The 20,323-nt window shown below is 43.6% G+C and overlaps 2 protein-coding genes across 3 annotated transcripts in view; one reads left to right on the forward strand and one right to left on the reverse strand.

Moving 5' to 3' along the window:
- Positions 1 to 208: 208 nt before the first annotated feature.
- Positions 209 to 5,551, reverse strand: nptx2b (neuronal pentraxin IIb). The gene is made up of 5 exons (XM_086099372.1): positions 4,823 to 5,551; positions 3,396 to 3,615; positions 2,995 to 3,239; positions 2,749 to 2,928; positions 209 to 1,793 (listed from the first exon to the last, which is right to left on the reverse strand). Exons 1-5 carry the CDS (start codon positions 5,264 to 5,266, stop codon positions 1,563 to 1,565), a joined length of 1,320 nt encoding a protein of 439 aa, XP_085955498.1. The 5' UTR covers positions 5,267 to 5,551; the 3' UTR covers positions 209 to 1,562.
- Positions 5,552 to 9,044: 3,493 nt separating this feature from the next.
- Positions 9,045 to 20,323, forward strand: part of trrap (transformation/transcription domain-associated protein) — a 53,707-nt gene continuing 42,428 nt past the window's right edge. For both annotated transcript variants that reach the window (XM_086138588.1, XM_086138589.1), the window contains exons 1-24: positions 9,045 to 9,111; positions 9,645 to 9,839; positions 10,138 to 10,187; positions 10,312 to 10,422; positions 10,513 to 10,617; positions 10,744 to 10,827; positions 11,090 to 11,146; positions 11,253 to 11,378; positions 12,354 to 12,431; positions 13,016 to 13,104; positions 13,636 to 13,732; positions 13,937 to 14,075; positions 14,179 to 14,257; positions 14,741 to 14,975; positions 15,060 to 15,396; positions 15,500 to 15,597; positions 15,742 to 15,936; positions 16,013 to 16,204; positions 16,279 to 16,444; positions 16,960 to 17,216; positions 17,383 to 17,583; positions 18,357 to 18,508; positions 19,624 to 19,823; positions 20,018 to 20,235. In XM_086138588.1, coding sequence (XP_085994714.1) covers positions 9,740 to 9,839; positions 10,138 to 10,187; positions 10,312 to 10,422; positions 10,513 to 10,617; positions 10,744 to 10,827; positions 11,090 to 11,146; positions 11,253 to 11,378; positions 12,354 to 12,431; positions 13,016 to 13,104; positions 13,636 to 13,732; positions 13,937 to 14,075; positions 14,179 to 14,257; positions 14,741 to 14,975; positions 15,060 to 15,396; positions 15,500 to 15,597; positions 15,742 to 15,936; positions 16,013 to 16,204; positions 16,279 to 16,444; positions 16,960 to 17,216; positions 17,383 to 17,583; positions 18,357 to 18,508; positions 19,624 to 19,823; positions 20,018 to 20,235 — 3,366 coding nt within the window. In that variant the 5' untranslated portion in view covers positions 9,045 to 9,111; positions 9,645 to 9,739. The remainder of the gene's footprint in view (positions 9,112 to 9,644; positions 9,840 to 10,137; positions 10,188 to 10,311; positions 10,423 to 10,512; positions 10,618 to 10,743; positions 10,828 to 11,089; positions 11,147 to 11,252; positions 11,379 to 12,353; positions 12,432 to 13,015; positions 13,105 to 13,635; positions 13,733 to 13,936; positions 14,076 to 14,178; positions 14,258 to 14,740; positions 14,976 to 15,059; positions 15,397 to 15,499; positions 15,598 to 15,741; positions 15,937 to 16,012; positions 16,205 to 16,278; positions 16,445 to 16,959; positions 17,217 to 17,382; positions 17,584 to 18,356; positions 18,509 to 19,623; positions 19,824 to 20,017; positions 20,236 to 20,323) is intronic.

Below are 20,323 nucleotides of genomic sequence, written 5' to 3' on the forward strand. Positions count from 1 at the left end.
TCATTCGGATTTATTATTAAGCGTTTCCTGCACCCTGTAATCTGATAACATGATCAGCTGTTCACTGTAGTGACCGCTGTCCCTGAAAGGGTTAAAATGGAAAAAAAACTCCTTCATGCTAAACTGCAGTTCTGACACTCGGTTCGAAAATTATGGCGTGAAAATTATCCTACCCTGACAAAAAAATAAATAAATAATCTGGCAAACATTCATTTAGGCAGCAGCTCTTATTTTATTAAGCACACATCATGGCAACGTCATTTTTATACATACAAAACAATCGTTGGCACTCGAGTCCCCATAAAGGCCACATCAACAATTCGGAAGAGTTTAACATGCAAAACAGCCATAGAAAAACAGGACAGCACGTCTACATTACGACACATACCACAAATAAATACATCAAAAGTAGACAACTACCAGTGCTAATAATCACACTGCAACTATACACAATAAAAAATCATATCATGAATACAAAACATCATTTAACAGGTTTTGTTCACATAGACAAGGCAAAGAGGAAAAAAAAACACTGTGATAGATTTATTACTGATGTCCATACAGAGAGTATCGACCCCCCCCCCCCACCTCACCTCATAGAGTGTCAATCGAAGAGAAAGGTTTTCCAAGCTAATCATGTCAGGATACAACCTGTGATTGATTTTGGCTCCAAGCCGATTCTCCCGTTAATCAATAGACATAACATGTGCCAGAACCTTAAAGATAGTCTTCTCTCCTGTTTTCTCCCGCCCGGCACGCAACAGCGACTCACATGTCAGCGCAAGTCTGGCTCTCTTGGATAGTATTCGAACCTCGTTACGATGTCGCCGATTGTCGTCAATTTTCATCGTCTCGGCTGAGCGTCCTTTCGAAAGTGAGATTCAATTTCAGCCTTGACGGAGAGAGAGATTTGCTTCCTTTCACCGCACGTTTTCAGACGACGTGCTCAGAACCGTGCCGTGCCTCCGTGAGTTACGGCAGAAAGTGCAACAACGTACCGAGTCGATCAGTAGCGTTGCTAAGCAACAGAGGGAAATCCCGTGCTGTTTGTTTTGTTCCTAAGCAATGTCGCGGCGGCGGTTAGCTTGCCACGGTTCGTTGTAGCGAAGGCGGTTTTCACTATTTTGTGGGGAAAAAATCCGGTCATTATAATGTCATTTACGTAATCGAGATGTTCGTTATAAGCAAAAGCGGCAAATGGATTACGTGAAATCGGGACTTTGAAATGTGACCGTTATAGGGGTGAAAATGTAAACGGGGAACGTTGGAACAAGGTTCGACAATATTTATGTGTGTGTCCAAAGCTTCTGAGGATGGATGAGTTATAATAGGGCGACGGTAACACACAAAGGAACCGTGGACTCAACTGAGTTGACACCAGGTAGCAAAAACAGTAAGCAAGCAGCCCCTAAGAGTGTTACCTAATTTTCACATCCAAGTGTTCTATGCCTCACTCACAATGTTGCTTTTCACAGCTTCCATAAACGGTCTCACAGTAATTAGAAATGAAATGAATGCACGGAAATAGCAGCTAATTAACAACAATGGCAGATGAGATGCGTTTAAGTATTAGGCAGACGCTCCAGACACATCTCCAAGGGCCTCTTGAAGGCTCCTCTCCCAAACACCTCCACATTGCTCGCCAGCCATGAGATCACATTACCGGGCAAGTACGACGTGCAGTTGGCCATCGACTGGATCTCGGCTGGCTTCAGAACGCGGTCCCAGATATTGACTTGACTCAGTTCTCCCACGAAGGCCTGACCGGCATCAAAGCGTCCACCTACAACGTCCTGCAGACATCGGCATTATAAATGTCAAGGGAATATTCCTTGAACATGTACGAGCTTTCTGGTTGATAATGTGAGGTGGTTTCAAGTGAAACGAGATATTTTTATTCATTTGAGAAGGTTGCACAATTCAGACATGAAAAACAACCTTTACGAAGATTATATTGCTCAGTTTGGAATGAGAGGTATTCGTTTACAAGTTGAAGAGTATCTTTAGGATGCAGTCATGTAGAACAGCACTGCATCACTGTCCACATCCACTGACAGTAGATTAAAAAAAAACTGTTTCGATGATCGTGCGGGAATTTCATCAGAAAAAAAAGGAAATGCGGTCCACAAAAGAAAAAAAAAGGGCAATGAGGTCTGCTCTTTACATTGGGGTCAGTTTTTTATAGACCTTTTAAGTCCCAAAACTAAAATGTAAAAAAAATGAAGAAGGTATTTACAATATTAGAAACCCCGTATGTGGTATCCGGCATCCAAACCAAAGTGAAACTTTTGGAATCTAATAAGGATTCACCATCAGGATTTTGGCGCCGATCGCCGATTACCAATCAGCTAGTTCAAAAAAAAAAAAAAAGACAACCAATCATCCATCTGATCAGAAGATGAACCAATCTATCCAATTTATTTAAAGATCTTACAACACTGATTAAACTTTCCGTACGTGGGAAAAGGAGGGTCAGGGGGGGACCTGACGTCACCCCACCCACCACCCCCATGTCTGCATTTTATATTATGCAAATTATTTAGTCCTTCATACATTGCTATACTGTCAATTTTATCTGTCTTGCGAAATGTGATCTTGTCTCTATTAATCAAGCTATTGCAAATCGGATCTGTAGCTCGTTGGACAAAATGAATGAATTATTCAAAGATAGGCAGCGGCGTCAGTTTCAATAACGCGTATCATCCTCGAGTTATCGTTGTCATCACTTTAAATCAGCCATTGCGATACCTGCTCCTGGCCCAGGATGATAACCCCTCCAGGTTTAATCGGGTGCCACGCTGCCAGGTTGTCCCCTGTCCCTTGCTTTTCCCCATCCTGATAGGCCTCCCACTGTCCATCCCTGGTGGTCCAGGAAACGCAGATGTGGTGCCACCTTCCGTCACGAACCTCCAACGGCAGCTCCGCAACCTTCACAGTTCAAACAAAGCCCATGAGATGGACGATGACAGTTTTTGAAAAGCAGTGATGACTCACCTTGTCATTGATGAGCAGCTCAATTGGGTTATTGCCCCATTCGATCAGCACAACCTCATTGGCTTGTCCGGGCACACCGTAGGAGAAAGGCGTCCCGATGCCCGGAGAGGCGTTGGACTTGATCCACATGCAAAGCGTGAACGCGTACATCTCGGGGAGGCTCTTGATGATGCGGCCGTACAAGTAGTTTGTACGCTGCGGTAGGGAGAGCTTGAACTGCTCAGGGGTCTTGAAATCTTCCCCTCCTGTCCGTATGGAAAGGGCAACAAAGGGTGAAAACAAAGCTACTCAGAAATGGGTTACCAGGTGATCAAATTCGCCTATAAGGATACATTTCTTACCAACATTTTTATTTTAATATATGAGAAAGCCTCTTTTCACATTTGCCTGGGTAACGTTACCTTTCTCGAGTTCACTTATCCTCTCCACCAGGGCGTTGAGCGTACTTTCCGTCTTCAGCCGGTACGCCGCCGTGGCGTTGGACAGCATGCTCTTCTCCTCCTCCAGGTTACTGACTTTCCTCAGCAGCTGTTTCTCCAGCTCGACCAGGCGACGCTGCAGCAAGTCACGCAGCTCGCTGGGGAAGGACGCGCCGGATATGTTGGCCCGCATCTGCTGTTGCTAAAGACGGATGAGCAGGAAGTGGGCACAGGTGACCAGGGCACAAGTAGCGGCGGGAGACGCTTTTGACTTCACAGCAGGATTCCGCATGCATGTCTGACTCACTTCCAAATGTCCCTATTGTGGAATTGATTAAAGGACCTGTTGTGACAAGACTGTCTTTGCTACTCACTTGTTATTTGGCTGTTGGGGATTTGGATGTCTGTATGTGTACAATCATTGGATATAAAACAAAGATAAAATGCAATGATTGAATTATTATTTAAAAACAGGGGTGCTATTTGATTCATTGTCTGACAACAGCTTTTTATTTTTAACTCATTCAGTACCAGCCAATTCTAGACCAAGTCTGAAAAGACGTTTAAAAACGTCTTTGGGAGTAAATGAGTTAATATGTGTGAGTTCCCCCCGAACAATGATTCGATGTCATCAGTGATTGCTAAAATTTCCACCAAATTCTTTTCCTGTTATATTCATGTGACTTGCACTCAAATCGCTTCTTCTCACGCACTGAATCAAGCAAACGTAATCATTTGACCAACATTGGGGGTGGAAAAACTTGCACTTTGTATTTTGGGTTGAAAATATATCATTTGTGATCTTTTCTGACGCGGCTCATATAGGCATGATTAAACCATCTGGCAGTTTTAAAACCTAATGTGGCCCTTGGGCCCAAAACTCTGCACTCTTGTAGCGACATGCACTGATGTATTAATTTAGCACAAAATTAGAGTGCTTTGTATTGGTGAATAACTAGACTGCATCATAATGCGGGCCCCCCCCCCTCCCACTTGTTGAAAAACATTTTGGTGACCTAAATTACAACTGTGGCAAAATGTAACAATGCCTCAACATGATATTTCAATTTTACCATATCACCACAGTCATATTCCTAATCACCCCAAGTTGTTTTCGGGTGGGAATGGAATGGAAACAAGAATGTATGCATCCAAATATAAATATAGGAAATATTCAAATTGATCAAATAAGAATATAAATATCCCGTTAAGGCATATGTGACGTCTGACTCGCAGTGATAATGACATTATCTACTGAGGTTGTGGCTCATCTCATCTAAGCTCACACAAAGTGTTGATCCCAGTTTTACATACTGAACCGAACTTGAAACCGTGGGCGTTCTAAATAGGTTGATGAGTACAAAACTGGGCCATTTACGCATGCATTGAGGGCAATGTGACGAACATACCTCCAGGTTCTCCAGCCGGTCCTTGAGCCCCTGCATCGTTTTGCCAAGATTCTCCACAGTGTCATTTGGATCCCTGGGGACGTCTCCCATTGTGTTTTGCTTCACTTTGCCCCAGGGAGCCCCTTTTTCGTACTTTCGATCATCGCTGGTTGATGCGCAAAGGGACAGCTTGGTGGTCAGCTCGTTGATGGTGCCGAGTTGCTTGGAAATGGTTTCTTTCTGCTGCAGGATAGTCTCTCGAAGCTGCATGACGGTGTTGCGGAGCTCCTCTTCCTGTCCCCCGTTGTTGTTGATTTCGGGTAATAAGGTCACCGTGCAGCTGGTGTCGCCGACGAGGGGCACCGCTCGGCAAATGTACCGCTTCCCGTCGTCCGCTTGACCGCCGGCTTGGTGCCGGCAGCCCAGTGCGCAGAACATTACAAAACCGTAAAAAAGTGAAAACATACCTGCGGGGGATTCCTACAAGCAGATAATAGCGATGATAATAATAATAATAAGAACTAACACTATGAATCCATCCGGTCTGTGCGTAAAACACGCTCTTTATAATTTACGCACGTAAAATACTGAATGAGACGTTTTCTCAAACAGTGCCATGGCTAAACTAAATGATCGACAAAAAAAAGCATTAAACAGCGCAATCCAAAGTGGAAATCCCTTCAAAGCTGAGTCGTTTTTTGTTCGTATGAGAAAGGTTATAATTACGCTTCCTGGCGTAAACAGCGCAGTGTGGTGACTGATCCGACTGTTCCTTTTCAAGGAAAGAGGATTACCAAAAAAAGGTGTCTACAGAACGCCCGGGATTGGCTGTAGTAGGTTGACGTAAGCAAGCCAGCTGGGTGAAACATTTATTTATCGGTTTGAGCACTTCATTAAGCAATGACGAGGCGCATATTGAAAATCAGGGTTGTGGGAAGGGCGGGGTGGGGGGGTGGTATTGGGTAAAATCCGTTCCATCTTGAATACAAAAACGTCCTCGTTTAATTTATTCATTGATGCTCACATATATATCATTTCCTTCCAGTCCCTATGAATTCATGATGTTGAGAACTTGTGTTCATAACTAATTTCTGTTTTATTGGGCAGCGGGTGGTTTAGCAGGTGGCAGGTGGCAATCTGAGATTTGCATCTCTGCTCAGACCCTCCTGTGTGGCATTTGCATGTTTTCCCTACGCGTGCGTGCGTTTTTTTATCACTTGTCTTCCTCCCACGTTCCCAAACCATCCCAATAACACTGGATACTCGAAATTGTCCATAGGTGCGTATACAGTCTTTTTTTTATAGGATAAGCCTTTCTGCAAATAGTGAATAAAATGCAACCTTACCCCTTAAGTTTATAAAGGCCTATATTCATAATTTAAACCATAAATGTGTCACAAACAAGGATCCCAAAATAGTTTTGTACCCATTCATCTTGCAACATTCGACTTGAAATGGCCTACAGATTATTTGATTTTGAAAATTAAAATAAAATCGTATGTACATGGAGGACAGTAAAATGACAAAGCATGTCTCTCAGTCTAAATGGACCTTCAATTCCCAGGGGCCATCTTGTGGCATAAAAAAAGAGCACAAAACAGCAAATAAGTGAGTTTCCAGAAGAAAAAAAAACGCATGATAGGTTCCCAATACGTGTATGCTCATGGTGTTTTGCTGGCAACCAGTTCTTTCATTCTGATTCAATCAAATTCGATTTTTTTTTATGTTGGCTAAATCAACAACATTAAACGAGTAAGCAATAATATGTAGCTATATAGCCGTTCAGGCTCAATTCTAAATGCACACGTAAGGCGTATAAGGGGTGAGGACGCAATACATAAACAATTAGCAGCAGCTAACCGCTTGGTTGTGAAAGGTCAATAAATCCTGGTGGGCAGACTGGAAGACACACTGCTGAGCATTGAACGTGGCCTTCAAATGATACAGTCGCTCGCGAACACACAAATGGGTGCACTACAATCTAGGATCTGGGGGATTCTGAGAATTGAAAGATTGTTTAAATAATTGTAATTCATTTTTTTCCAGCTATGGCAAACCACTAACGCAGCCTTTTTTTGTGTTCCAGTCCAAATCAACCAATACGAATGCAGTGATGTCTAAGATCCATATTAACAGCCCTAAGTTGTTGATCAGTACTGAGTCCCTGAACAAAAGGGTTCTCTCCACGAGAGAAATGAAAGAAAATGGAAATCTGTTTTTTGGTTACTAGGTGACCAAGACAAAAGGTGTGGGTGGGTAGCAGTTCCCCCCAAAATGGGAGCAAATGACTGAAAACAATGATACAGACTTTCGTTTCAAATAGTTCTCAGAAAAATATAGGACGGCTTGAAGCACAGGTAACAGTTTATTATGCAGGCCATGAAAGGAGAGAGGCTTTGGATGCATGAATAGGTTTTCAGAGTATTGTCAGTCTACGGGAGAGTGCGCTTCTCTCTGTGTGATCCAGCTTCACTAAGAGGTCGTCAACAGGCTGGATCACCGTGCTGAGAAAACACATGTCTAATGGACACGAGTGTTTTTTTTTTCTTCACTCCTCTTCAAAACCAAAAAAAAAAACTCAGATAATGAAACAAACAAGAGCCTTGCAATAAGCCTGTGATATACTGTATCTCTTTGAGCAGATAATCATTACCTGGTGAACAGTGTGTGTGGGGGAGGGGGGGGGGAGCATGTCACACTTATCTTCAACATATGTGACATTTGGTGAAAGGAATACTCTTCTGAAGCCTCTTGCTAGTGGGTTGACTGACAGGGACAACTGCTAATTAAAGCTCACCAGCAACGCAAGGAGGGGGAGACAGGCCGTTGGATATCATAATAAATCAAGACTTCATTATTGTCCCAGCTATTACGAAGGCAATTAGATCGTGTTCTCCATTAGCCTGGCCAAGAGAAGACTCAGGAATTAATCTTTGAAATAACACCAGAAAAAAAACAAGAACATTTGGTTCCCAGGTTTTAATAGGGGATCAAGTCAAAGATGAAGTGATTAGACATCAACATGACTTGCAATTGATGACTAAACGGCTCGTTTCTCTGCTGGTTACTCCAGACTGGTGAGTCTGAAGTTATTCATTCGCTGATTGCTGAGATGTTGATGGGAATCATTCAACGCTGCTCTGAATTCTAAATCAATCAATTCAGCGGGTGGCTGGGAAATGAAGCCTGCCATAGCTGACTTCGGGTGAGAGGTGGGTTGCACTGCATTGATCGCTAGCCAACTAGAGACAACCCAAAACAAATAGACAAACCAGGTATCAAATCCTCAGCCGCATCTACTAGTCCGAATCAGGTTTGATCAGCTCTGCAATTCCTGTGTATGAAAAAGTAAATAACAAAAATGAAAATTTCAGTTAAACATAACTATTTAAATTGCATGAGTATCTAATTAGAGATGTTTGCATCATCATTCATTTCACCGAAATGGCCCCAAAATGTTTAATTACCGGTATTACAAATGAGGTAGACTAATTAACCTATTTTTGCCAGTATCATGTTGTGATAGGCAAAACTATTAAATACGCTTCTACTAGATGGCAGAGTGTCTAATTAACTTGTGTGTATGTGTATATGTGCCTTGTAAGGTTGAATTAAGTTTCGCAAATACAAGAGCAACAGATTGCAGCGCTTTGAGTCAGTGATTGGAGACCATCACTATGCTGTCATCTGGTGGTAGGAATAAAATTCCATCAAATTTACAAAATGAAACTAAAGTATTAAAATGATTCAAATTAATACATTGGCAGATATGTATGTGGACGAGTTTTTATAAGCTCTCGGAGACATTTACCTTCCACGTCTGGGCCCAACAAAACTGCTATAATTTTTATTCAGGGTTAGATTTATTAGAGATAACATGATAGATGAAAGTGCTGTAAAATATTTAGTCTACTTTTATTTAAAAAAGTTGTTAAATGGAACCTTATAATGGATTTAAAAGCAATAGTATGTGTGTCGCTTTTAGGATTTTATTTCCTTTGCAGCCACCGTAGAGTCCTGACAAGACCATCGAAAATGATGGTCATATACCACCCCTTGTAAAGACTATATCCTTCCACTTGCACTAGAAAACCATGTCTAATACAATACCAATCACTGTGTTTTGAAAGAAATGTGCATTAATAGAATATATCTAAATAAAATCCACAAATGAACTATAAATTAGTCGCGAATATCAATCAAACGTACGCATTCTGTATGCGATGTGCGGAAGGATATCCCTGACATCCATGCTGCTCAGAGCGGCAGCGCGGCGCTTTCTGTCGACTCGCTCTTTTACGTCGTGGAAGGTAAATCATTTGTTATTCCTCATATTGAAGATTTTATTAGCAATTATTTTTTTGCAACTAGTTAGAATTTAGCCTTCGGGTGCATGGAATCTATCTGTCCGTGTAAAAAAAATCATTTTCTCTGAAACACTTCAACAGCATCAATGGTCTCTTTCTGAAACAAGCTAATTTAGGAGAGATTGTGGCGAATAGCCTTTGAAGTTAATCAGTAAATATCGATTTTGTTGAAAATAGAAAATGCTTTAACGCCTAATTGTCAAACGTGTTCGAAGTTTGACGTCGGTGAATTAATGAATTAAGTCGGAATTCTACTTGAATGTGAGAAAATTGCCCTAGCAGATAGCCGAACTGTTTATGACGTCATCAGAATGCGCCGGTTGATTAGAACAATCGAAACTCATGCTTTCATGTAGCTATCCGTTATGTACGTTCTTTGATTATCATACAGTGTCTTCGTTCTATGATTATCATACAGCGTCTACATTGCTTCCAGTCAACATGTGTTAACTGTTCTTCTGTTTTTCTTTATTTAGTTCAACACAACATGAGCACAAGCTGAGATCAGTGCAGACCATATAGTCTGTCACATTTCCCCACTTGTGTCGCACAGTCTGTTCCAGCTGCCACGATGGCCTTTGGGCCAGCTCCCAGTCCCACCGTGGTGGACCAGACGACGCTGATGAAAAAGTACCTGCAGTTTGTGGTAGCGCTCACCGACGCAAACACACGTACGTTCCTTGATCTAAGCAGTTTTTTATTAAACAGGGCCGAGCCTAGTTCGATTCGGCACGGATCTTTAGCATGGGCAATGTGATGAGAGCAATACGCTTTAGTCCAGTCAAAGGTACATGTACTGTATGTAAGTGTTTTTGGGTGAATGTGTGTGAGTGAGAGTGTACCATTTTGATGAAACTGGCGATGAAAGTAAAACTGATAAGATCTGAGAGCCCTCGGTCATCCTCTGGAGAAGTCCATGACCATTAAATTGTGTTTAACAAATTGGATTAATTGTCCCTCATCTTCCAGCTGATGAGACCAAGCTCAAGATGATGCAAGAGGTCAGCGAGAATTTTGAGGTGAGTATGACAGTGCAAAAAAAAAAAAAAAATCAAAATCTGTTATTGTAGTTTATTGACAAGAACAGTAGTGGTTGAAGGTGTTGATCCCCCAATACCGCACTCATTGTTGTTTCCATTTCAGAATGTGACATCCTCGCCTCAGTACTCCACCTTCTTGGAACACATCATCCCTCGCTTCCTCACCTTTCTCCAGGACGGAGAGGTGCAGTTTCTACAAGAAAAGCCAACGCAGGTACGGAGATTCCCCAGAACACTGCATGTACACGAATTGTATAAGACCTGGAATTTTATTATAATTTAACATTGGGTTGGGTTGCCATAGCAACTAAGGAAGCTGGTGCTCGAAATCATCCACCGCATTCCCACAAATGAACACCTTCGAACGCACACCAAGAACATCCTGTCTGTCATGTTTCGCTTCTTGGAGGTAAGGATCCTTTCGGAATCCTGAAGAAACTTGACTCATGTATTTCACGTACATGTTGGTGTCACGTTTCTTAAATACAAACAAAAATGTCTTGTGTATGTTTTTCTTGACTATTTTCTCTTCCAGATTGAAAGTGAGGAAAATGTGCTGATATGCCTTCGCATTATAATTGAGCTGCACAAACAATTCCGTCCTCCAATCTCACAGGAGGTGAGTGGCTTGGCCCGATTGCTTATTGCTCATTTCAGCTGATGACGTGTATTTCCGAAGAGATTACTTGGTAGTCGGCTTTTTTAAATTATTTTGCTTTGTATGGTGAAAAAATTGCTAGTGCATCAGCCACAATTCAATAACTTTATTTTTTCAGGTGACAAAATTCATTTACTTGTGATGACTATGTTTTCCCTCCAAAAAATGGAGCTCGACTGAATTTTCCTGAACCGCTGATTTACATGCTGTTACATATTTTCAGATTCATCACTTCCTGGACTTTGTGAAGCAGATTTACAAAGACCTTCCGAAAGTCGTTGTAAGTAACTGCCTGCTTTGTGTTGTTGCGCCGATTTTTAACAGAGCACAACCATGTTTTATTTTATTTTATTTTTTATTTTTTGGTATGTGTGTGTGCCCACTAGGCCCGATACTTTGAGAACCCTCAGGTAATTGCTGAGAACACTGTGCCCTCCCCAGAAATGGTTGGGATGATCACCTCCGTGTTGGTGAAGACTGCACCCGAAAGAGAAGACAGTGAAACACGAACGGTAATCTCAACGCTCATTCTTGGACATTTTCCTTTTCTGCACTTTACAACTACCACTTCTTAGCACTAGATGGCGGCAGTATGCCACATTACAGCATTCCATTGAAATTCAAATATTGTCACAGACAAAACATTAAATTTAGATTAGAGATAGAGATCAGAGATGTTTTTTTTTTAATTGAACTAGTGCAGAATTAATTGCTACAGTCATTTTGATATTGTTAATCAATGGGAAAACAGTGCTGAAATAATTATTTTGTGTTTGAAAATGCGAGACAGTGTTATGTATCACCACAGGAGCCATAATTCTGCACTTCAAGAGACTTAATAATAAGGGAAAAAGCTGAGTGTGATAGTATGAAGCCACAGTGTGTGTTAATTTTACACTATTTATGTTTGATGTTCAACGTAGAGGAAACGTAGCCACTGCCTCAGTTTGCTTTCAAACTTAGCTTTTAGCAGACCTGTGGACATTTTTAGCATGACGTCTTTGATCCATTGGTGAAAAGGACACTTTGATTCAGTCCTCTTTCATCTATAACTGCTTCAAACAACAAAGTGTATGCAGAAAACATGGTTAAGATTGCACGACTGTCTGTGTCCTATGTGTTGTGTTGTATTATTTTGTCATTTATGTTAACTGTTCTGTTGATGGCGGCACGGGCACCTGCAGCGGCTTCTCTCTCTCTCCTGCGTTTGCACTGTGGTTGAGAGGAAAGAAATTTCATCTGTGCTGTATGTTGCACATAGAGCACATTTGACAATAAAGTTGACTTGAACTTGAAAGTGGCTTTTTCGTGTGGACTAAAGTGACATTTGTACAGACTGTAATTAATCCTAAAGGAATAGATTTTGTTGACTTTGAGGCGTTTTGTTGTAATTGGCTCCTTGGGTTTTAAAGTGTAAGAGTGAGCAAGTCATGCGAACGTGTCATCTGGTATGTACAGTATTATAATCTTTAGTGCTCTGTCTCTAGCACACCATCATCCCACGGGGGTCTTTGTCGCTCAAAGTGCTTGCAGAGCTGCCACTCATCGTGGTGCTGATGTATCAGGTGAGTGAAATGAAAAAGGGGGGCAACAAAACCATCCATCCATCCATTTTCTAAACCGCTGATCCGCACGAGGGTCACGGGCGTGCTGGAGCCTATCCCAGCTGTCTTCGGGCAGCCGGCGGGGTAGACCCTCAACTGGTTGCCAGCCAATCGCAGGACACACATAGACGAACAACAATTCGAGCTTACAATCACACCTAGGGACAATTTCGAGTGTTCCATTAACCTGCCGTGCAAGTTTTTGGAATGTGGGAGGAAACCGGAGTACCCGCGGAAAACCCACGCAGGCACAGGGAGAACATGCTAACCAGCCGACCACTGTGCCGCGGCGACAAAACCACACAATGAAATTGTTTTGTGCCGTTTATTCAGGATATTGGAGCTGAAAACTTGACTGACTCATTTGCGTTTTTTGGAAAATTTTGGAGTCGAAAGAGGTTGTGACTAGATTGAAAACACTGGATTCATTTCCTCTCCAAATGCTCATTAATCCGAGAATAAAAATCACCTCATCTGTAATTATATGGCTGAATCACAATGAAGTCTATTTTTTTTCGCCCCCACCTCCTGCCTATTCCTCACAGCTCTACAAGCTGAATATTCACAATGTGGTGTCAGAGTTTGTGCCCCTCATCATGAGCACCATCATGCTGCAGGTGTCCCCACAAGCCAGGTAACATCCATTTGCCCAAACAGGAATTGCAACCCCAACTAACTAAATTAATTTTCATTTTATGGCCTTCTGAATGAGATTGGGCCCACTTTTAATAGAATGGTACCCCCCTACCTCTTAGGCCCCCCCCCCCCCCCCCCTCTTCATCGCTCCTTCCTGGCAGCAGTTTTTGTGATGGCGTTACTAAAGCTGGCTCCATTCCATTTAGGAAAGTTAAAATAGTAGAAATTGGCTTAGCGGGAGGTGGAATTTCAGCGTAAGAAGATGGTTGCATTAGACTTGTGGAATCGGAAGGAAATGGAGCAGAGTTAATTAAAGCAAAACAAACCTCAGGAATCTACGGCAGGTATGGAGAAAGTTTCTTTGGGAGCCAGTGTAACAGCTGTTGCACAAATGAATAAGCCATGCATGTAGAATTGAATCCCATATGTAGATCCTCGTTTTACCCGCCATTAATTGTCACCTACTGCAGGCATGCAGGGGACTCAATTACTTGCATGGAATTTTTTTTTTTTTTGGTCATCTTTGCAGGCAGCACAAGCTTTATAACAAGGAGCTGTATGCAGACTTCATTGCCGCGCAAATTAAGACGCTCTCATTCCTGGCCTACATCATTCGAATCTACCAGGTATACTCATTTGATGCGTTTTGCAATGCTTTCTACCTTACCGAGTCCTCCATGAACGTAAACAAAATTTTCTTGAAGCAAAACAAAAGGCATTCATGGATATCCGCCGGCGTAAACCGCATGAACGGTTCAGGCTGTTATTTGCACTCGGAAAGCTCGACTGGTTCATACTTGCGCTCTGTGCGTGTGTGTCCACAATCTCAGGAGCTGGTCGGAAAGTATTCCCAGCAGATGGTGAAGGGCATGCTCCAGCTGCTCACCAACTGCCCCTCGGAGACGGCGCACCTCCGCAAGGAGCTGCTCATCGCCGCCAAACACATTCTCACCACCGAGCTACGCAACCGTATGTTCTTCTAAGATGTGAAAAATCACACCAAATTTGCACTTGCATTTATCCATATTCTTGTATGGGAAACAAAGGCCAATGTGATCGTTTTATTTTGCAGAGTTTATACCCTGCATGGATAAACTTTTTGATGAATCCATCCTCATTGGCTCTGGATACACTGCCCGGGAGACGCTTCGGTAAGTCGCCCGCGTGTGCATCTATCACAATCATCTTCTTGTTTGGTGGAAGATTGCTCTGACAGCTTCAGAGTCCCTTGCATGTTAATGAGGCACACGTCTCGGAGGCTGACCACATCTGAGGTCCGGCTGTCAAATTGTCATGTACGCCCACAGCTCATGGGGGGCCGGTTTTTCCCCGTAGGTTGGATCTGCAAATGTCTTTGACCTGCCACGCCACCCTTGCCACTTCAGTGATATAACTGTCATTTCAAATTAGTCGTGCGGAGGAGCTGTTGAGAGCTGGCGGCAATATCGTTGTCACTTATTAGCTCACCTTCTTGCTAGTTTCCTTGACAGAGGCCGTTTTCAGAGTTGCTTCCCTTAACCGTCTTCACCTTTCAGAGCAGCTCATATTGTTACTTTGTCTCTCCCCGCCTTCAGTTTTCGCCACGTCTCCTCAAATTCAATAGTCAATTCACTTTTCACCATCTCTGTTTTCAGACCTCTGGCCTACAGCACACTTGCAGACCTCGTACACCACGTTCGCCAGAACCTGCCCCTGACCGATTTATCACTTGCTGTACAACTGTTTGCCAAGAACATCGACGACGAATCGCTTCCGAGCAATATTCAGACCATGTCTTGCAAGCTTTTGCTCAACCTGGTGGACTGCATTCGCTCAAAGTCAGAGCAGGAGAATGGCAATGGCCGGGACATCCTCATGAGGATGCTGGAGGTAGCCAGCACAAAAAAAGCGAGGCATATCAGTCACTTTTTGCGTATCGAAATGTTGAATGCCATGTCTGTCTGTCTGTCTCAGGTGTTTGTGCTGAAATTTCACACCATAGCACGCTACCAGCTTGTCTCCATCTTCAAGAAGTGCAAACCTCAGTCGGAAATGGGCGTGGTGGAGCCAGGGGTCCTACCGGGTGTTCCCGCCACACCCACGCCTTCTATTACGCCTGCCATCCCGCCTCCGGCTCCTCCCACACCCGTCAGTAGTGCGCCTCAGCCTCCCGCGGCCGCCTTCGACCGACAGGGCGAGAAGGAGGACAAGCAGACGTTTCAAGTGTCGGATTGCCGTAGTTTAGTGAAAACTCTGGTTTGTGGCGTGAAAACCATCACGTGGGGCATCACCTCCTGCAAGGCCCCTGGAGGTAAGGCTGACCAATATCACTCTTGGACGACCACGATAAATGATTCAATGCGACAGAATCTACAGTTTCACGCTTATATATTTTTTTTTACATTTTCAAACAGAGGCTCAGTTCATACCAAACAAGCAGCTGCAGCCGAAGGAAACACAGATCTACATTAAGTTGGTCAAGTATGCCATGCAGGCTTTGGACATCTATCAGGTAACGCAAGAGAGCTGTTGAATTTGGCATTAATCCGCGCATTCAAAGTCAGAGGAGAGAGCAGGGCAATAAATGAAAATGGATCTTAAAATCAATGCAATCAGTGTACAGCTCTGAAAGCTGCCTTGTTTTTCATTTGTCCAGGTTCAAGTTGCCAATAACCAGCAAGCATACATTAGAGTGGCCAATTGCCAAGCGGTACGAATGAAAGAGGAGAAGGAAGTTCTGGAGCACTTTGCTGGGGTCTTCACCATGATGAACCCCCTTACTTTCAAGGAGATTTTTCAAACGACTGTTCCGTACATGGTGGAGCGGATTTCCAAGAACTATGCACTCCAGGTACACGCATCAAGTGTAGAAAAAAACTAATTGTATTCAATCTTCTATTTGTTTAATTTCTCTTGCTCTTCCTCAGATCGTGGCAAACTCGTTCCTGGCCAACTTGTCAACGTCGGCTCTTTTTGCCACCATCTTAGTGGAATACCTTCTGGAAAGACTCCCAGAGATGGGCTCAAATGTGGAGCTCTCCAATCTCTACCTCAAGCTCTTTAAACTGGTGTTTGGATCAGTGTCGCTTTTTGCAGCTGAGAATGAACAGATGCTGAAAGTCAGTGACCACACCCGAGTTATTACGTTTTATTTTGTTCCACATGGGTATTAAAAGAATTCATTTTCCCTTAGCCACACCTCCACAAGATAGTAAACAGCTCAATGGAACTGGCCCAGTCAGCCAAGGAGCCTTACAATTACTTCCTGTTCCTACGGGCACTCTTCCGCTCCATTGGTGGAGGAAGTCACGACCTTCTCTACCAAGAGTTCCTGCCTCTCCTACCCAATCTGCTACAAGGTACAAGTCTTCATCGCAGGTCCCAGATGTGTTGACGTGTCTTTATCTGCCGTATTCTCCCGACGAAAAGACGCACTTAAAAGTCTAGGATTTTACATGGCTACTGACTGACAATGACGCGAGGGAACCTGGTGTCTTTGACTGTGCACTTGCTCAGCAATTCACTTCGGATTAGGGCTTTGTTGGACTTTGAGGATGAGGATTGAGCAAAAAAATAGTGTAAGTACATTGTTAAATACGTCAATAAAGTACAACCAAACTCAGTTTTTTAAAAAACATACGCTAGCGTGTATGCACGCCAACCTATTTTTTTTTTTAAGCTAGCGCACGTTTTACAATGCCTGCACCCAATAATACAATGCGTCTTGTGGATGTGTCAAATTGAGAAATAACACGTAACGGACACTACGCCTTTTCGTACGGTGCGCCATATGGTCGTGAAAATCCGGTCTTTGACTTTAAATCCCGTACGCTACATTTCCCTTCTCGCCTGTGTCTACTTTTCATGTTGTTAGGTCTGAACATGCTCCAGAGTGGCCTTCACAAGCAGCACATGAAGGACCTCTTTGTGGAGTTGTGCCTGACAGTGCCGGTGCGTCTCAGCTCTTTGCTGCCGTACTTGCCCATGCTCATGGATCCACTGGTGTCAGCCCTCAACGGCTCTCAGACTCTCGTGAGCCAAGGCCTCCGCACCTTGGAGCTCTGTGTGGACAACCTGCAGCCGGACTTCCTCTACGATCATATCCAACCTGTCAGGGCTGAGCTCATGCAGGTATGAAGTTTGACAGACGGGTGCAATTCTTATCAAGCTGCTTGGTCAGGTTCCGGTTCAAGTCCCAAGACGACGAAGAACAGAATGATGATCTCAATTAACAATTTGATGTTAGCATTAGCACATGTTTTCACACAGTTGTTATTTTCTCCGTTTGTGCTCCAAGGCTTTATGGCGGACCCTTCGCAACCCGGCTGAGACCATCTCCCACGTAGCCTACCGGGTGTTGGGAAAGTTTGGCGGCAGCAATAGAAAGATGCTGAAGGAGTCTCAGAGGCTGCACTATGTGGTGACTGAGGTTCAAGGGCCCAGCATCAAGGCTGAGTTCACCGACTGCAAAGCCTCGATACAGCTCCCGATGGAGAAAGTAAGGCCCCGTCGCCACTACTACAGGGAGCAGTATTTTTATTCAGATATGCGCGTGCAGTTTTGTGCGCGCTCCTCGTAATTTAATTCGTCTCCCGTGTAACTTCAGACCGAGTCCGTAATCATCAATCTAGTGTGGTCCACTATGATGGGACTATTTACTCTTGGTAATGGCCGCTTCGCTCTCTGGCAGTCTTCATAGATTCAGGCCACGCACAGTCCCTCACACACTCCAAATTCTACTTGCAGAATTTGAATATAAAATACAAGCGTGAGTAGACGTCGGGAGAGTTTCATTTGCAATTAGATTAAACAAAGCAATTAAATGACATTGATGAGATTAAATGGCTTCAAGGTAAGTTAACATGTATCCAAAAAAATAATAATCTTATAGACTCTCTTGACTAATTGCCACTGATGACTGTCGCGTTTGTGGAATTTTGACCAGAGAGCTAGTCAAGTGTATCACTCTCGAGAAAATATTCGAATAAACGGACATGTCTATTATTCAATTAGGCAGTGTTCTAATTTGCATGTGCTAGTCTGGTTTCTCTGATCTGCTCCTCTTTGTTCAGAGTGGCATTAAATTCACTCCCTTTTGAAGTAAGCCAAGCTGTATTGAACAGACCACAATTGCCTTTGCAAAATCGCATTAGGCTGTGCTACTTTGTGCCAATTAATCACAATTATTTGTGTGAAGTTGCAATCCAATTCTTTTTTCTTTTTTTTAAACTTTTTATTTCTCAAGATCTGTGTGCTGTACCCCATTTCTAGGCGATCGAGACAGCCCTCGACTGTCTGAAGAGTGCCAACACAGAGCCGTACTACAGACGACAGGCGTGGGAGGTCATTAAGTGTTTCCTGGTGGCCATGACCAGTTTGGATGATAACAAACACGCTCTGTACCAGCTTCTTTCTCATCCCAAGTAAGCAAACACCCATTTCGAAGTTGCACAGGTCCCCAACAACAACAACAACACACAATTCCGTGTGAAGGGCTGGTGTTGCTAATTACGTTCAAGTAGACCCCTACTCGATGGCAGGCTTCACTTGGAGACAGAAAACTATACCGTGAGCCCACAGGACAGCAAGGGGGAAGAGGTGTGCTTGTGGGATGGGTTAGTCACATGACCATCATTGATCCCGGGCAGGGGCTAATTGACTTTCTTCTGTCTGTTTATGCTACATCCTGGCCCTTTCACTTTCCTTTCATTACACGCACACTTATGCTCATGCAGTAAGACAAGTGTGTCTGTGTGCACAGTTCTGCCGGGGTAATGAAGTGTGTCACTTATGATGGGGGGGGCGAGGAGGCTTGCGACTGCTGCCTCCACTGTCAGACATCTTGATTCGTTCTCCCTCATGGAATATTCTTTTTTTTCTTCTCCCTTCATTTTTGCTCCCCTCGCCCTTTCCTTCCGCGATCAGATGACTTTAAATATGGCCGTCGTGAGGACACAGTTACATTGGCTTGATAGCCCCGTGAATGACAAATGGCCGATTGATCAGACATTCCGACGTTACTTGCCTTCCTCACCTGCTCCACCGCCGTGCTCCCAATAGCAGCCTTTTAAAGAGCAATAATTAGATGAAGCGATCCATCCGGTCCACCCCCGGCGTGTGGCATTATAAAGCACAAGCTCAACCATGGAGAAAACAGCTGCTCAATAATACGGGCGGCCCAGTTGCCTTAAGCTATTGTTAATAAATACCAACAGACACCAGCAGAGCTGCGGAGGTGCGACAAGCTAAAGGACAACGTGCAAATCAAAACCTTTATTTGCTGCATAGGTTGTGGTTATTACGGTCTATGTAAAGTTTTGTAAAAAAAAAAAAAAAGATTGAGCTGCAAAAATGATACGTTACTGGCATTTTATTGCGATCGTATTCATGCATTTGTGAACGGTTCATCACAGTGATAAGCTCAGTGGGGGCTACAAGTACAGTAACAAAAGTATTTGTACTTCATTATTTCTCTACAGTGCCAAGTACACGCGCTTGATGCTGATTTGTTCTGGTTTTTTTTTTTTATTCCCTCCAGTTTTACCGAGAAGTGGATCCCCAATGTTATTATCTCTCATCGCTACAAGGCGCAGGACACACCTGCCCGCCGGACTTTTGAGCAGGCCTTGACTGGAGCATTCATGTCCGCCGTGATAAAGGACCTGCGGCCCAGTGCGCTACCTTTCGTAGCCAGTTTGATTCGCCACTACACCATGGTTGCCGTGGCTCAGCAGTGTGGTGAGACCCGCGTTTGAAGATTAGCTTTTTTGACAATTGCCCAATAAAGCTTTTAACTCATTCACTCCCAAAGACGTTTTTAAACGTCTTTTCAGACTTGGTCCAGAATTGGCTGGTACTGAATGAGTTAAGATGCCTACCGAGCCATTTAGTGTCATGATTTAAAATGCATTTGCGGATTTGCCTTCCCGCAGGTCCATTCTTGCTGCCGTGCTACCAGCTTGGCAGTCAGCCAAGCACAGCCATGTTCCACAGTGAAGAGAATGGGTCAAAGGGCATGGATCCACTTGTCCTGATCGATGCCATAGCCATCTGCATGGCCTACGAAGAGAAGGAACTGTGTAAGATCGGCGAGGTGGCCCTCGCCGTCATTTTTGATGTGGCCAGCATCATCCTGGGTTCCAAGGAGAGAGTAAGTCACAGAGGGGCTTAATTTGTTGTTGCTTGTATTCGGCCAAACTTTGTAAAAAATATTTTGTGCTTCACAAAATATTTTTTCC

This window comes from Hippocampus guttulatus, chromosome 19 (assembly GCF_054856545.1).
Source record: "Hippocampus guttulatus isolate MCC_2025c chromosome 19, RoL_Hgut_1.0, whole genome shotgun sequence".
NCBI classification, from domain to species: domain Eukaryota; kingdom Metazoa; phylum Chordata; class Actinopteri; order Syngnathiformes; family Syngnathidae; genus Hippocampus; species Hippocampus guttulatus.

Coding starts and splice junctions, on each gene's coding strand:
- nptx2b (XM_086099372.1), bottom strand. CDS start 5,266: ATGTTTTCACTTTTTTACGGTTTTGTAATGTTCTGCGCACTGGGCTGC. Junction 3,616..4,822: donor ACCGGCTGGAGAACCTGGAG/GTATGTTCGTCA, acceptor ATCCGTCTTTAG/CAACAGCAGATGCGGGCCAA. Junction 3,240..3,395: donor GATAAGTGAACTCGAGAAAG/GTAACGTTACCC, acceptor CCATACGGACAG/GAGGGGAAGATTTCAAGACC.